Below are 17,792 nucleotides of genomic sequence, written 5' to 3' on the forward strand. Positions count from 1 at the left end.
CAGTGATCTGTGAGCTGCTCTGACAGCTGGTGCTTAAAGCTAGTGAGGGAGATAAGTGTTTCCAGTTTCAGAGATTATTGTAGTTCGTTCCAGTCATTGGCAGCAGAGAACTGGAAGGAGAGACGACCAAAGGAGGAGTTGGCTTTAGGGGTGACCAGAGAGATATACCTGCTGGAGCGCGTGCTACAGGTGGGTGCTGCTATGGTGACCAGTGAGCGGAGATAAGGGGGGACTTTACCTAGCAGGGTCTTGTAGATGACCTGGAGCCAATGTGTTTGGCGACGATTATGAAGTGAAGGCCAGCCAACGAGAGCATACAGGTCGCAGTGGTGGGTTGTATATGGGGCTTTGGTGACAAAACGGATGGCACTGTGATAGACTGCATCCAGCTTGTTGAGTAGGGTATTGAAGGCTATTTTGTAAATGACATCGCCGAAGTCGAGGATTGAAGTGCCGACAACCACATGGATCAGTACTCCTTCAGATGCGTCATGGGCCCCTTTTTAACTTGCTGCGTGAGTCTATCACGGGAACTGGAAGCTATTGTGTATGCTGTCAAATCTGTTCATTTCTAAATGTGCACACGATTTGACCAGTTGTTTGCCACCTCAACCTGGTCCCGTAGTGATGTCTCCATGGAGACGGCGTCGGGCCTGATGACCGCCAGCAGGCTTCTGGGCAGCCTGAAACTGAGCGGCTGCTGGGCAAGGAGCCCGGACAAGATGAGACAGTTACAGAGGATGGACACCAGGAGGCGACGTATCATCACTTGGACATTATGTGCTTTACATCTAACAGGCACACTCATTCAAACATATGTTATATTGTAGAACAGTGGTTCCCAACATGGGGTACTTGGCCTATCCACTGGGGGTACTTGAGAAGACTCATGAGACCATAGGCCTACTGGTAAAATGCACATGAGGGGGTACTTCAGGGCAGAGCAAAATTCAGTTACAATAACCAAAAAAGCTTTGGAACCACTGTTGTAGAATATACTGTAGATTCTATCCACTAATCACTATAGTTCATTATAAAAATACATTGTAAACAAGAATTTCTTTGTCGTAGCTTTTTAATGACTCATTTATATTGTATGAAATGACAATACTGCATTGAGTCAAATATATTTTTCACCTTTAAAGTTGGCGACTTGGTGGTTTATTACTTGACTTTTGCTGCTGCCATGACTCCAATAATTTCTGGGACTTCCAGTCAATTCAAAAAGTAAACTGAACTCCAATTCCATTTTTTCCACATTGTAGAGAATTGGAATTTCAGCATACTTCCTGAATTGACTGGAATTGAAAATGGAATTCACCCGAACCCTGGTTACCAGTTTCAAAGGTAGTAATGTAAAACTAGGGAAGATCTCAAATGCAATATCCTTGCATCCTCTCTCCTCATCAAAGCCCAATGGAGGAAAAGGTCAGAGGGGTGGGACCTCAGAATTTCTCATTCAATGGGTTTTGAGAAGATGAGTATGCAATTGAGATCTTCCCTATGTCAAGACGAATAGCACTTTCCTTTATTTCCCAGTCAGTGAAAAGCTTTGACCTCTGGACCTACCATTGGCCTTTTAATCATGTTATTGCAACACTTGACTTTCACAATTGGTTATTTTTTCCCCATCCCTGCTTACCCACTCTTCAATCATTCATCCACTGATTTGTCTACATGCACACCCTTTGTCAATCTTCCCCTCTTAATCTCTCTACCCTTCCTTCCCCTCCACTCTCTCTCAATGACACATATCCTGTGACCACTCCTATAATCTCAATTGCATATTCCTCCTGTTTCTCTCTTCGCCTCATTCTCAAAACCCATTGGAGGTCAGAGGAGGAACATCTGGCTTTCTCATCCAATGCGTTTTTAGGAGGCGAGGAGAACGCAACAGATTCTCCCAGTGACTTAAAGGAAGCTTCCTAGATGGCTACTGACACGTATTGTTAAACCTAGGTCAATAGCATGCCTAAAAACTCCCTCTCCCCTTTTCTCTTCATCCATCCATTCTGGGCTAAAGTGGGGGACGCCTGTCTTAAGCGAGATGAAGTAGAACAGGTTCAAAAGGTTGAATGGGACGGTGAGCAAGTATTCCTCTGACTGTTTGTTTAGTGTTCTGTATAGTAGTTTATTTCTAGGAGTGTCTGTTTAGTGTTCTGTATGGTAAGGGAGTGTGTTATCGTTGGGATCAGGCTCAGACTGGTCACACTCAGAGTTCAGTGATGGTACCTCGGGTCAACCCTTCAGAATCTCAAACATGTCCATTCCCTACGTTCACAGTGAACTCGCCCTGACCTATCAAAATGCTCCCACTTTCCCCTATTGCCCTCACACCCTGGATTAAAATCCAACTCCTAAACCCTCCTGTAGAACTGAGAGGATTGTATAGACAGAAGCAATATATTTCCACCCAGCTAATCTAAAAGGCAAGACGAAGCTATTACCATAATGCTTATCCAATCCCTTCAGATCTACAGGAGTGCCTTGGTGTAGGGGCTAGAGGTTGATTTGGAACAATCTCCTTCCTACCGTAGTTCCCCTAGCTCTCCCGTTGTCCCCTCGCAGTGTTCTTAACTCCCCACAGTAGACTAAGGTGCATTCATGTTAAATCCACATCTGTTACACTGAGCCAGCTTTCCAGACATATGCACACTCACTAACACATGGCAAGCGAAACAGACACATTACACAGGGGTTCACCAGGGGGTAGATGTGTCTGTCCCAACCCTCAGAGGTAGGCTACGGGACCTCCCCAGCTGTTCCTGGGTCAGGTTGAACAGAACACGTTGGTTCTCTGATACTCATGTCCCACATCAGCTGTCCTCGTTCTTCTCCCTGCTCAGACGGAGGGGTACTGGGGGGGTGGGGCAGGGAGTTGAGCTTAGCAGTCGTCTTCCTCTCTGCCCCGGCCTCAGCTGTCTGAGCAGCTGCCAGCGTGACACCATCTGCCAACACACTCCCCCAAGCATATGACAGGTGTGCAAAAAAAGTTTGAAAAAGATAGTGTGCCTCCAGTCTGACTGGCACACATTCACCTTTACCCAGGCAATCCTTTTTCCTTAACCAACACTCCAACCTCTACTTGTAATGCTATAGCATAGTTGAGCTCACAGGCGCAATAGACAACAGATGCATGTATATACAATGTGGGATCCTGATCCAAATGACATCGTTGAGAACAAGTGAAGCTGTAATCCAAACCACCAATACCAGGCCTTGTATTGTCTCTCTGTACAGTCTTTATTTACATGATACAATGCTGCTGTAATGCTGGGTAGCAAGATATGTAATACATAAGTTTTGTACAAATTTGCATATAAACTAACAATCAAAAGGGGAAACCGAACTTTCTTTAAAAAAAAAAAAAGACCTCACATCCCTACAGAACAAAGATAAGATCAACACAGCCCCCCCCCCCCCAAAAAAAAGACAGCTCGATCACACGCAGACCCATAGCGGATAGAAAGCTGAAAAGAGAAGTTGTCCAACTCTGGAATCTATTTTTTCAAACCGTAGCTCTGGCATGCTCCTGTAGCTTGTGCTGTTTAACCCATATTGCTTCAGACTAAGGAGGGGGGGCGCACACACTGACAACCATGTGCTCACTCAAACACACACACACACGGCTGGATCACATAGCCTAACTCCGCAACTACACTGAATACATGTGCTAATGTCTGAGGATTCACAAAAATGACCTAGCACTAGTCCAGTGATGCCAATTCATTCAGATATTTTACACAACTGCATGGGTTGCGCTATCCCATTCATACCCCCATATATCAGGTAACATAGACGGGTAGTGCCCAAGCCTCACTCAGAACTGCACCAGGGTCAGTGTACGCAACCCTCTGCATGAGAGCCAGTTGGGAGATTCTGATAGATCAGTCTAGGAACTCCTTGACTAAAAGTTCAGTCCCACATGATAGCTGGTTAATTAAACGGTTTTGTCCCCGTTCTCGCACCTCTTATGACTGTCAGTCACTTGATCAAAAGGAAACGGTGCCCGATGACCAGGTTAAGTAAAAATGGCCTATCGAGGTAACCCTCACCTGGAAATAACGAAGTGATTTTAAGAGAAGGCTTCACACGCACAATGCGATGAGGAGAAACATATCCTGCTGCGAGGTAGGCAGGTCGGAGAGGCTTACGTGTCTTTGTCATGCAAGACAGCGAGGGTACAACACTGTGTACAGACAGAGCCCTCTGCCATATTACCTTTTGTGTTCAACACAAATTAGTGAACAGCTGTTTTCCCATGAATATGTTTGCAATTGCATGCATGCTAGGGTAGCAGCTGTGAGAGCGCTGTGGCAAAAGTGCCCAGTGGTGGAAGCGGTCACACAGAAGTTTCTGAAACAACGACCACATGCATTTTGGAACAGCTTTGCAGTTCGAGCGGTCATACCTTTCGGACAACTGACCCGACCAACTGATGTGAATGGAGAGTAGAAATGGAGACAACTGAACTCGTCGGGATACTGCACGTGCATACAACTTTAGACAAAATGTCCGTTGTCTATTTGGCAACAAAGCGGCCAAACAGCTCAGGGGCTGTATTCAGTGGGGCACAACGTTGTGATGGAACGTCCAGATAGAAATAGGTTCCGCAGAACACACATGCCTCTGACCTGTTGAAGGGGTGGATCATGGTGGCTCTATTTATGGCATTTCTATCCATCTCCCACATTCACTACGTCTCATCAACAGGTACCCTGGGCTTCTTTTTAAAAGACAACAAAAAACAGAATATCGGCAAAGACACAGGAAAAACGGAAACATAAACGGAAACATAAAAATAAAAAAACAAGACAAATAGTGATCGTTCATGCATCTCCCCCTCAGGCAAGGTCTCTTTCACTTTTCTCAAGGTTGTGATTTTAAAAACGAGTCCGATATCCTTTTGCCACTCATGTCAATGTTCATGTCGAGGGTCCAATCATACTTCAGTCTTTGTGGATGGTTCTTAACCCTATATTCTCTGAATCTTGTCGGCGACCACTACAGGGTTCTCCTTGCGGATCTTGGCAGCTGCCTCCGCCTTGTAGTCGTAAGGGCAGTTGTGCTTGTCGGAGTACCGATGGAAACCGCAGAACAGGTTCCCACAGCGACAATCGAACCCTGGGGTAGAGTTCAAAGGTCAGAAATTAGAGGGAAACCACTGTAGGAACCAAACACCAACTCAATAAAAACAAAATGTGCCTCTTAAGACCAGACACACAGGAATAAGAGTTACATTCCAAACTCCCTACATTGCAGTTGCCTTGTGCAGATTATTAGATCAATATGTGACATTGATGGGGTTCCTACCATGTTAGACACTACTTATACAGTCAAAGATCTGAGACCATCACAAATGTGAAAGAAGTGTTTTACATTGCATGAACCCCATCAATAGTCAATTTGTGCATGCGGCCTCAAACATGGCCAATCTCTTCAGCAAAAACAGCATACACATTTCAAAGAAATGGAATGACAGGATTGAGCAAAAGCACCACGTCCTGCTCTGGCATGCTCACCTGTTAGGCCCACCCTCTTGCGGCACATGAAGCACCTATTCTTCTTGGGATTGGGGGTGTCTCCCTTAGCCTTGTCACCAGTGGCAGGGCTAGAAGCAGTAGGCTCAGTCACAACTGAAGGAGAAAACAGAGAAAAGCACTTAAATATACACTTCTTTCAGTCTGGAGATTCAAATGAAACAGAGTTCCTGTGTTTTAGCACTCAAGTACAAGGACTTAAGTCAGGGTGCATCTAAATACACTGAGTGTACAAAACATTCGGAACACCTGCTCTGTGCATGAAAGACTGACCAGGTGAAAGCTATGATCCCTTATTGATGTCACTTGTTAAATCCGCTTTAAAAAAATAATAAAAAAATAAAAAAAAATCAGCATAGATGAAGGGGAGGAGGCAGGTTAAAAAATATATATATATATATATATTTAAGCCTCGAGACAGATTGTGTATGTGTGCCATTCAGAGGGTGAATGGACAAGACAAAATATTTAAGTGCCTTTGAACAGAGTATGGTAGTAGGTGCCAGGCCCACCGGTTTGTGTCAAGAACTGCAACGCTGCTAGGTTTAACGCTAAACAGTTTCCCCATGGACACTACCGTTCAAAAGTTTGGGGTCAGTTATAAATGTCCCTGTTTTTGAAAGAAAAGCACATTCTTTGTCCATTAAAATAACATCAAATTGATCAGAAATACAGCGTAGACATTGTTAATGTTGTAAATGACTATTGTAGCTAGAAAGGGTAGATTTTTAATGAAATATCTATAGGCGTACGTCAACAATGAAGAGGCGACTCCGGGATGCTGGCCTTCTAGGAAGAGCTCCTCTGTCCTGTGTGTGTGTTCTTTTACCCATCTTAAATCTTTTCTTTTTATTGGCCAGTCTGAGATATGGCTTTTTCTTTGCAACTGCCTAGAAGGCCAGCATCTCGGAGTCGCCTCTTCATTGTTGACGTTGAGACTGGTGTTTTGCAGGTACTATTTAATGAAGCTGCCAGTTGAGGACTTGTGAGGTGTCTGTTTCTCCAACTAGACACTAATGTACTTGTCCTCCCTCTCAATTGTGCACTGGGGCCTTCCACTCTTTCCATTCTGGTTAGAGACAGTTTGCACTGTTCTGTGAAGGGAGTAGTATATCCTACCCGTTTGGCCCTGTCCGGGGGTTTCATCGGATGGGGCCAGTGTCTCCTGACCCCTCCTGTCTCAGCCTCCAGTATTTATGCTGCAGTAGTTTATGTGTCAGGGGGCTAGGGTCAGTCTGTCACATCTGGAGTATTTTTCTTGTCTTTTCCGGTGTCATGTGTGAATTTAAATATGCTCTCTCTAATTCTCTCGGAGGACCTGAGCCCTAGGACCATGCCTCAGGACTAGCTGGCTTTTATGACTCCTTGCTGTCCCCAGTTCACCCGGTCGTGCTGCTGCTCCAGTTCCAACTGTTCTGCCTGCGGCTATAGAACCCTGACCTGTTCACCGGACGTGCTACCTGTCCCAGACCTGCTGTTTTTAACTCTCTAGAGACAGCAGGAGTGGTAGAGATACTCTCAAAGATCGGCTATGAAAAAGCCAACTGACACTTTTGTGTTACTGACTTGTTGCACCCTCGACAACTACTATGATTATTATTATTTGACCATGCTGGTCATTTATGAACATTTGAACATCTTGGCCATGTGCTGTTATAATCTCCACCCGGCACAGCCAGAAGAGGACTGGCCACCCCTCATAGCCTGGGTCCTCTAGGTTTCTTCCTAGGTTTTGGCCTTTCTAGGGAGTTTTTCCTAGCCACCGTGCTTCTACACCTGCATTGCTTGCTGTTTGGGGTTTTAGGCTGGGTTTCTGTACAGCACTTTGAGATATCAGCTGATGTAAGAAGGGCTATATAAATACATTTGATTAGTACACAGCATTGTACGAGATCTTCAGTTTCTTGGCAATTTCTCACATGGAATAGCCTTCTTTTCTTTTTTAAAATCAGCCGTTTCCAGCTACAATAGTCATTTACAACATTAACAAATGTCTACAATGTATTTCTGATCAATTTGATGTCATTTTAATTGGCAATTTCTTTTTTCATTTTCTTTCAAAAACAAGGAAATTTCTAACTGACCCGAAACTTTCGAAGGGTAGTGTATGTCAAGAATGATCCACCACCCAAAGGACATCCAGCCAACTTGACACAACTGTGGGAAGCGTTAGAGTGAAAATGGCCAGCATCCCTGTGGAACGCTTTCGACACCTTGTATTACCCATGCCTCGACAAATTGAGGCTGTTCTGAGGGAAAAGGGGTGGGGACTCAATATTAGGAAGGTGTTAATGTTTTGTACACTCAGTGTATACGCTAATGCTAAAGTGGGTCGAACAGAGCAATATTTCCCTCTAGAAGTGTGTTTTATATCAGGCTCTAGAAGTGTGCGTTTTACCAGGCTCTGCTTTATCCTCTCTTGAGATGCTCATCTCTGTCATTTGTTGAGTCACTGGAAGAGAGCCTTGAATAGTTCTGCAGAGGGGGCAATTGATAGAAAATAATAAGTTAGAGATATGAGAGAGCAAAAAGTAATGAGACATCCATTGTATCACATGCGGACACACACACCCCTTACCTAGCCATGTCTGCAGCAGAGCCAGATGAAGGGTCTTCTTTGGCTAGACTGGCCTCTAGTCGCTGGATGGCTGAGGCAGCAGGGGTAGGACTACCAACTGTTCCTGAGAGACAGCAAAAGTAAGACATCAACCTCAGATGGGATAAGATACTTTTTTGTTCAACAGTTTCCTCAACAGTGCAGCTGGCCCATAATGTTTATGCTAATTTTAGCAGAGAAATAACTTCCCTATGCAATGTAATGCCGCTTTGGTGAGAGTCTGGTTTTGGGGACAACAACGACACACTGTTTGGAGTAGATTTGTGTTGTGTGTGTGTGTGTGGTCAGTAAGAAACAGGGTGGAGGAGGAACTTACCCATTGGGCTAAGTTGACTCAAGCCGTGGGTACTACTCTGCTGACGGTTCAGGTGCTCCTTGTAGCAGACCGAGCACATGCCGTTGTTCCTGGGGTTGCCATAGAAACCACAGCCAGTGGTACAAAGCACAGGCGTCAGGCTTGGGTTAGTCTCTTGAGCCATCGCTGTTGACAAATGGGAGCAAGGTATCTTGTTAGTGTGCATGCGTGACAGCGCATGCACAGACACTTCAATTGTAAATTACCTCAATAAGAAACAATATTGTTGCTACGATCACATAAGATATCCTCCTCGCAATCTCCAAAATACAACAGCCACAGGACAACTTTGTTTGGATGTCGTAAAGGACCATTTGTAAAAACTGAAGAAATATAGCTAGCTAACGATTTCCTTTTCCACATGGAAAAAACATGGACAGAGACTTGGTAGCTATGTTAGCTAGCTGGGATTTTCTACAAGAAATCTGCTTCCCGAAAAAAAACTTCTCCCAAGTGAGTGTGACACCTACTCCCGTTGCCTGCTGCTTGGATTCCACCTGGCGATCTGTTCACCGTCTGTCCTGGCCCACCTCCCTGTCTGCAACAGGTATCCCCGCCACACTCCCGAGCTTTCGCTTGCCTCCAGCACACATGCACTGTTGGGGAGTGACTCTGAACTTTCAATGGCCCCAAGTTGTTATATTTTTTTCTTGCACTTTATGCTATTTGCCTCATGACTCCTGTGTGCTTTGTTGACCATGAACTTGCTTGTTTCCCCAAGTGTGGGAACAAACAGTCTGTCCCACAGTTGGGTACTCTGACTCTCTATTGGTTATACAGACTCTTGGTCCCCCATCCTATTCTAACCACCTCTTGCCAGCTTTGTATTCATGTTACCTGATGAAATTGCTGTACAATATAATCTTGTTGCCATCTAATGCACATTCAAATGTCATAAATCAACACTGCAGAGCATTCCCTGTCCTCTGTCGTGCCCTGATTGTATTACTTCTGATGATATATGGAAATGTGCATGTACACCCTGGCCCATCTACTGTTGCTAGCCCCAATTCTGACTTGGATATCTGCTGACTGTGCTTGGATATCTGCTTCACTGATTTCTGCTCTCGTAAAAGACTGGGTTTTCTGCACATTAACACTAGAAGCTTATTCCCTAAAATTGATCAAAATGAAAAAAAATTGTTGGTTCACAGCTCCAATCCAGATGGGTTGGTCATTACTGAGACGAGGTTAAGAAAATGTGTTTTGAACACTAATGTTAACCTTTCTGGTTATAACCTTTTTCGGCATGACAGATCTTCCAAAGGCGGTGGAGTGGCAATATTTGCCAAGGATCACCTTCAGTGCTGTTGTCTCCACCAAGTTTTAAGCATTAAACTTTCAAATAGCTCTTTGTTGACTGTTGCTGGGTGTTATCGTCCTCCATCAGCACCGGCCTGAACCGTACCTGCCCTAAGCTCTCTCCTGGCCCCTTACACTAAGTCTGAATCTGTCCTGCTAGGTGACCTAAACTGGGACATGCTTAAACCACCATCCTAAAGCAATGGGACTCCCTAAATCTTTTTCAGATTATTACCAATCCCACAAGGTATGACTCCAAACACACAGAAAAGGCTACTCTCCTTGATGTTATCCTCACAATCAATCCTGATCGGTATCCGTCTGGAGTTTTCTGTAATGATCATTGTTTTACAGACTGTGTTCGTAATGGCTGCTCAATGAAATGACCTGTCCTGATTTGTTATAGACGTTCGCTAAAAATCTTTAATGAGCAAGCCTTCATGACTTGGCCTCTGTAAATTGGTATAGAATCAGCTTGATCTCTGTCGAAGATGCTTGGACCCTTTTTTCCTTATATTTTCAGTTGTATTGTTAACAAACACGCCCCCGTATAGAAAATGAGAGTTAAAAACCAGGTCAGCCCCTGGTTCGACCGTGATCTGGCAGAGTTACTTCATTTCAAGAATTCCATTTGGATAAAAGGCTCAGCACACACATACTCAGGCTGACTGGCTCTCGTTAGGGCAAATGAGAAATAAGTGCACTCAGGCTATTCGGAAGGTCAAAGTCAGTTACTTTAAGGAGCAGTTATCCATGTGGGTCTAACCCCAATAAGTTCTGGAAAACAGTTAACCTGGAGAATAAACCCTCCTCCTCACAGCTTCCCATGTCTCTTAATGTTGATGATATGGTTGTTACTGACAATGAGCACATGCCTGAGCTCTTTAAATCACCACTTCATAAATCAGGATTCATATTGGACTCAGCCATGCCGCATTGCCTGTTCAACATGTCCTCATCTCCCACCCCTTCTAATGCGACTAGCCCCGATGCTCCTACCCATTTTTCCCCTGCCACGCTACAAACTTCCTCCCTGCAGGCGGTCAGAGTCCGAGGTGCTAAAGGAGCTCCTTAAACTTGATCGCAAAAAAAACATCTGGGTCAGATGGTTTAGACCCTTTCTTCTTCAAAGGTTTCTGCCCCTATTGTCACCAAGCCTATTGCTAAACTTTTTAACCTGTCTCTCCTCTCTGGGAAGGTTCCTATTGCTTGGAAGGCATCCACGGTGTGTCCTTTATTTAAAGGGGAGATCAAGCTGATCCTAACTGTTATAGGACAATTTCTATTTTGCCCTGTTTATCAAAAGTGTTGGAAAAAAATTGCCAATAATCAACTGACTGGCTTCCTTGAGGTCTATAGTATTCTCTGGTATGCAATCTGGTTTATATGTAAAAATGATGATACAATTCTTCATTGTGCACAAGAAAACAGGAGAACAAATAGTGAGAAGAACAAATTGAGACATGTTCTCCTTGGCCGGAGCTGAGCGTGTCAGCAAGACACTCAAGGTAACGAACAACCGGTAACTTCCCCAAGACGAAGTAGGCTTCAACACTTTGCAGGGAAATAAACATTAAACCAAATGGAATATTACATTAAAGATCTATGATATCACTCACAAAAATAAAGCTAAAATGAAACAGGTGGCACTTGACAGGGGAGCTTATCCCATTGTAGTCATGACCAAAACATGTCAAATGCTCTGGGAAGGGGCCACAGCAGCCTACTCAGAACCTTCTGAGATGTCAGTGTTATTATGGCCCTGTGATCAACAAACAATATGCCTGTCAGCCTTTGCACTTAACCACACGTGTATGCTGTAGTCTCCAACCCCCCCACACAAGGATTTCCTTAAAGCCTCTTCGACTGCATCAGGTGTCTGCCGGCTGACTACACAGCAAAGTCTCTTGAAAGCACCAAAATTGTTGATGTTGCCTGGAGAAAATGTTTGAATGTCACGAGCTGTAAGATGATCGTGACCTGCTCAACGCCCGACAATCTATATTTTCCACCTGGGCATGTTTGGAACACGAACGCTCTCACGCATCTTCTCACAGAGAAAGAAATAGCATTTGCAAGTCAACATTATTTTTATTGGACAGACAAAGGTGGTGAGTATTTTGCTCTACTGCCATCCAGGCCCTGCTGCTCTCCGATAGAATGTCAGTTAGGCCATATGTCAAACAATGTACTTCAAGTGGATAAATTCAGAGTCTATAGCAACTATATATTTAAGCAATAAGACCCGAGGAGGTGTGGTATATGGCCAATATACCATGGATAAGGGCTGTTCTTACGCACGATGGAATGCCTGGGCACAGCCCATAGCCGTAATATATTGGCCCTATATCACACCTCCATACACCCGAGGAGCCTTATTGATATTATAAATTGGTTACCAATGTAATTAGAGCAGTAAAACTAAATGTTTTGTCATATCCGTGGTATACTGCTGATATACCATGGCTTTTAGCTAATCAGAATTCATGGCTCAAACCACACAGTTTAGAATTTAAATCAAACACCAGCTAGGCTAATGTGTTTCGTGACTGTAGCCTATCCTACAGTTCATCACACCATTTGGGGGAAATGGCTTGGCACAATGTGCTTTTTAATCACGATAGACCTAACCAAGGCTGCACAGATTTGCCAAGCTTTACCTCAAATGTCGCTAATACAACTAACAAGTAAGGTCTACTACAGATAATCGAATCTGAGCAGTGCCTTGTTTAGTTAGGTCAACCGTCATGGAACACTTTCATGATGTTCACCAGCTGGCAAAACGCAGTATCTAGATGTTTAATCAGGCTAGGCTATCCAATGACTCATATCATGGTCAGTGACATTAATCAACAACCTCTTAAGGAAACAAACAGCTAACAAAGAAAACACTGAAATACATTGGATGTGGCCCAAAATCACCGAGTCACGCTACAGTACAGCAAAAAATGCTACCAGACAAGACCTAGCTAGACAAGCAACTTTGCCGAGACCAAAAGCAATAATAGTGCTAGCAAGCCATCTTTGTCGCACAATGTATTGTAACTAGATTAGTGAAGTAGCTAGCTAGACATCAATCATCCACGTTTCGACCCTTGTTCTTTTGTTCTTTCTTTGTTTGCTACTCATCTCTTCCTGTTTGGACGTCGTTTGATAGCTCCCATAACGTTACTACTTACCTAGAATGACTATGCATACAATGTTGTTAGCAAGGTAACCAGACAAAGAATGTCTGAACTCAATGTCGTGTTCAATGGAACGTTCATTTGTCGTTCAAATCTAACAAGGAACTCATTTCAAAAATCAACCAGTCAACTCATTCGATCAAAACTCGAACAATTCGGTTAGTAATAGCAACTAGTTAGGTAGCTAACTGATAACGTACGTACCATTTTAAAATTATCTTTAGACAAAACACAAATACGAAAAAGTACCTTAAATATATCACTAGTTTACAATTTAAAAAATATATATATAGAAAACCGATAGCATAACGTTCGGTTGCTGTAACGTTAGCGACCCTCCTCCCTGTCTTGTTTTTCCCCTGGCACAGCTAGACTAACACGTTCGAAGGCTTGTGATATTGTCAGTGAGGTGGTGACAACTTTAGCTCGCTAGACCTTGTTTACCAGGCATAAAGGATAACTAGGCTCTCCCCTCTACAATACACACATTTATAAAGTTAATTGATTATATTAAACAAATAATAATAATAATCCTTACGAAATTCCATATTACGTTGATGTTGATCCAATTCTTCGGTGTCCCTTTTTTCTGTCTTCAACCATCCACCAAGACAACCCACCGTTTCAAATCTCGATTCTCACCTGCACAAATTGATCGGAATCACACAATATGTATGGTCTGGTTAAGCAGTCGTTTTTAAACAAATCCTCTCCCCAAAATGTATTTATCGCTCTTTTCTCTGACGGAGGCTGAGCCTTCTCTTCCTTTCTCTCTCTAGGTCGTTTCATTCTATAGTAAGAGGAGTGGCGGATGATGTCACCGGGAAAAGAACGTACTGTGATTGGCTACCCGAGAACCCCTGGCCGGAGTGTCTCACACCGTACTGTACAAGGGGTTGGGCATTCATTCGTCATCCACCCACGTATAGTCTGTGGGTATCGAGCCATAACATGAACTTTATTCATGTATGTGTCTAAATTAGTCATTCAAATAACGTTGACAGGCTTGTGATAACATATGCGTGTTTATTATGTGAGAATATCACAGATTTATTTGTCCACCACAGACAGCTTCTTGAAGCATTGAGGCTATCCAGCCAATTGTGTCGAAAATAGGTTCATTACTCGAGTCTTTAGTCAACATAGTGTAGGCAAGTGGCACATGCTGGTCAAAATAATTTAGAGAAGCCACATTATTATAGATGACGTCCCACACACCGGAGATCGCCTTTTGTCTTCAACTGAAACTAATATCAAACAATTCAGGTTGTTGTTCGACAAAAACGACGCTTCTGACGTCATTGAGCACGTGATTCTAATAAAGCGATACAGGTATCCTCACACTGCTTCGCAGTAGTCTATACACTGCAAAGCCAGTTCCAAGCATTACTCAGTGCTCCGGTATCAAACGTAACGTCACTAGCTGTGTGGGTGTTGCAAGGCGGGCTTGTTTCCTCTCCCCACCCCAGTCAAGAATCAAGAAGAACAGCAAAACAAGTCTAGGGGTGACATACCCATCAGACACACACTTCCTGTTTGTCGGGAGGTACTGACTCCTATGCTCTTTCATGATAAACTTGTCTGGTATGTGCAGTAAACGTAATTCTGGAGTGAGAATCTTGCCAAGGAGGTCGAGATCCTATAGTCTGCACACACAATGAAACCAAAACAGCATTAGACACTGGTGTATCCAGACATTGACACGCTACATGGCCTACCACTCTGCTCCCTATGTGAGAACATGTTTGTGGTTTCAGTGGATGTGTATTTGCCCTGTGGCTACACACCTTCCACGTCCAAAACATCACTCCTTCTCTCACCATACAGAACGTCCCAGGCTGAAGAAAAACATTGGGGTGGGATATCATGTGTTTGTGTTAGGTGCTCTTTGCTGGAACCCTAGATTGGTGGTGAGGGGAGTGTGTTCGCCCAGGATTTATCATCACACAAGCTGTAACACACAAACAAACAATGATAGATTAAACAGCACAAATAGACGCCCACCAAAATGCATAAATAGGGGAACAGACGGAACCCCCCCACAAGCCCCATTCTGGCCAGATTGTAAAGTAAACTGACAGGTTTTCTCCATGAAAACAGTAAATAGTTGGGTGTATTTACAAATCATTTGCGTCATGCCTTTCAAAGACGCCGAGGAACATCCGATGAACAATATTGTGGGACAACAAGTGTTTAATAAACATTTTTGGGAAACAAGACCAATGATTGAAACTTTGCCTCTCTAGCGTTTGCTTTTGGCATAACAGAGCCTTTCAAGGGCCACTGGGTCCAATACGGAGACTGATAATGTGCCTTTATCATACAATTGTGGTGTTGTGTGCGTACACTGAGTCTCCCATTCCCTGACAATAAAACAAAATATGTTTGTGCTCAAGCCCTGTTTATGTGTGTGCCTGGGACATACAGTACATGTGAGACACAGGAGGCTGCTGATGGGAGGACGGCTCATAATAATGTCTGGAATGGAGTCAAGGGAATGGTATCAAACACATGGAAACCACATATTCGATGTGTTCGATACCATTCCATTAATTCTGTTCCAGCCTTTACTAAGAGCCTGTCCTCCGCAATTAAGGTAACACCGGGTCACTGGGGTGTGAGATCTGCGTTTGCTCAGTCCTGAGAGTGCGAAAGAAGGAACATATTTTTAGCCTTAAAAATGATTTATGAGGGGTTTTGTATGTGGAGGTTAAAGGGTAAGGTATAGAATATCCTATCCCACCCCCCAATTTTGACAGGGGCATGTAAGAAACTGTGAGTTGACAAAGTAGCAATGACAACAACAACATACAGGTGTGTCTGTTTGTACAGTATCTGGAACTGCCTGCCTGTACAGCCCATGGGCTAAGATAGGTATACATACATAGATAGATGAAAAGAAAGAGGGAGAAAAAGGAAGGGAGAAAAAGGAAAAGAGACAGGGCAGCGGTCTTATGAATCATTGTGTCCTCTATGTGTTTATGTATACAGTGTGATAGGCCTACTGTTTTAATGTGCATGATGTTCAAAATACACATTCAAATTACATTCTACTCACACACAGAGGGAGATACACACAGATTTATTTATTTCATCTTTATTTAACTAGGCAAGTCAGTTAAGAACAAATTCTTATGTTCAATGATGGCCTAGGAACAGTAGGTTAACTGCCTTGTTCAGGGGCAGAATGACAGATTTGTACCTTGTCAGCTCGGGGATTTGAACTTGCAACCTTTCGGTTACTAGCCCAACAGTCTAACCACTAGGCTACCCCCCCACACACACACACCCCCCCCCCACACACACACACACACACACACACACACACACACACACACACACACACACACACACACACACACACACACACACACACACACACACACACACACACACACACACACACACACACACACACACACACACACACACACACACACACAACAACAGACAGACAGACAGACAGACAGACAGACAGACAGACAGACAGACAGACAGACAGACAGACAGACAGACAGACAGACAGACAGACAGACAGACAGACAGACAGACAGACAGACAGACAGAGACAGAGCTTGTCTGTCTAGCGTCAGTGTATAACACTGTTGATCAAGGGGTTGGTGAAATGGCAGCTTAACCATGTTGTGTTGTGCACGATAAGCTCTTTACTGCACAGGACAAATGCCGCTGCCACAAAAGTTCATCCACACCCCACTCTGTTTATGCAGCCTCAGTCTGAGAGGGGTTATGGGTGGTGGGGACACATTAAAGGGGGTGCAGAAAGGGTTCAATATGTTTAATCAGATTACAGAGGGGGTCTGTTCATTTTGATCATTGGCTTTATGAGGGAGAGCATGGTTTTTATAACTAAGGTGTTCTCCAGTGCATTTTTCATTCAAGTTTTTTTTATTCTTGCACAAAATAAAAGGTTAGACATGCCTTGTTATGACAAAAGAAAAGAAGAGAGCGCTTGTCAGAGTGAGAGAGAGAGAGATAGCCAGTGAGTACATGTGCTTGTGAAAGAGAGATGAGTAAAGAGAGGAGGGGGGGATACAATTATATCTGAATGGAATGTGAATTGCTGACTCGGCACCACTTGATCAGCCCCCCGGTTGGTCTGGAATAGAGTGACTCATCAATTTGTTTATCTGGGTTTTTTTTCAAAAGGGAGGAGTCCAAAGCCTCAGTCTTTATGCCTACTGCCCTCCTCTCATCCCTCCCATATACTCACCACCAGGACTGGAGGTTTGGGGGAATAACCATGATCATATTACACTGGGGCAAGTTTGGGGAAGTCCAGCGACGGAGCAGCACTGGGTATATGAGTGTGCTTGTTCACTGTAATTTGAGCTATATTTCAGTGAAATATAATACAAGTTGTGAAGTAAAGTGAGAGTATTATAGTGTCTCTTTTTTGTGTGTGGTATTGTGCAGGTAGGCTATGTGTATTGGCGTGTTTTATTTGAGTGAATTCTTATGGTGTGTGTGTGTGTGTGTGTGTGTGTGTGTGTGTGTGTGTGTGTGTGTGTGTGTGTGTGTATGCATGCATGCATGCATGTGTGTGTGTACGCGTGCACATTTGTGAGTGCAGCAGGTATCCTCTGTTCTCCAGACTGGCTGGTCTTTGTTGCTGCTTCCTCGTGCAGATGGAACTGGCCACGTGTGTCTGTGTCTGCTGAGTACTGCTCCGCCTCCATCAGGGTGTGAGCTGTCAATCAGAGCCCTTAATCTCTAATCCCGCCCTCTTACTATTGGTTCTTGTCCCTGACGCCTGTGACGCTGCCTTACTCACC

At 43.9% G+C, this 17,792-nt stretch overlaps 1 protein-coding gene across 1 annotated transcript; it reads right to left on the bottom strand.

Moving 5' to 3' along the window:
* Nucleotides 1-3,222: 3,222 nt before the first annotated feature.
* Nucleotides 3,223-13,799, bottom strand: LOC115164803 (AN1-type zinc finger protein 5). The gene is made up of 6 exons (XM_029717618.1): nucleotides 13,538-13,799; nucleotides 8,474-8,638; nucleotides 8,119-8,221; nucleotides 7,939-8,015; nucleotides 5,523-5,636; nucleotides 3,223-5,124 (listed from the first exon to the last, which is right to left on the bottom strand). The coding sequence occupies exons 1-6, from the start codon at nucleotides 13,545-13,547 to the stop codon at nucleotides 4,976-4,978; spliced, it is 618 nt and encodes a 205-aa protein (XP_029573478.1). The 5' UTR covers nucleotides 13,548-13,799; the 3' UTR covers nucleotides 3,223-4,975.
* Between the last annotated feature and the right edge of the window lie 3,993 nt (nucleotides 13,800-17,792).

Source organism: Salmo trutta, chromosome 27 (genome assembly GCF_901001165.1).
Source record: "Salmo trutta chromosome 27, fSalTru1.1, whole genome shotgun sequence".
Lineage (NCBI taxonomy): Eukaryota > Metazoa > Chordata > Actinopteri > Salmoniformes > Salmonidae > Salmo > Salmo trutta.

What these genes read in the sequence shown, in the direction of transcription:
- LOC115164803 (XM_029717618.1), bottom strand. An exon ending in TCTGCTGCAGACATGGCTAG is followed by an intron (nt 8,016 to 8,118) that starts GTAAGGGGTGTG and finishes CCCCCTCTGCAG; the next exon opens with AACTATTCAAGGCTCTCTTC. An exon ending in AGAGGATAAAGCAGAGCCTG is followed by an intron (nt 5,637 to 7,938) that starts GTAAAACGCACA and finishes TTTCTCCTTCAG; the next exon opens with TTGTGACTGAGCCTACTGCT.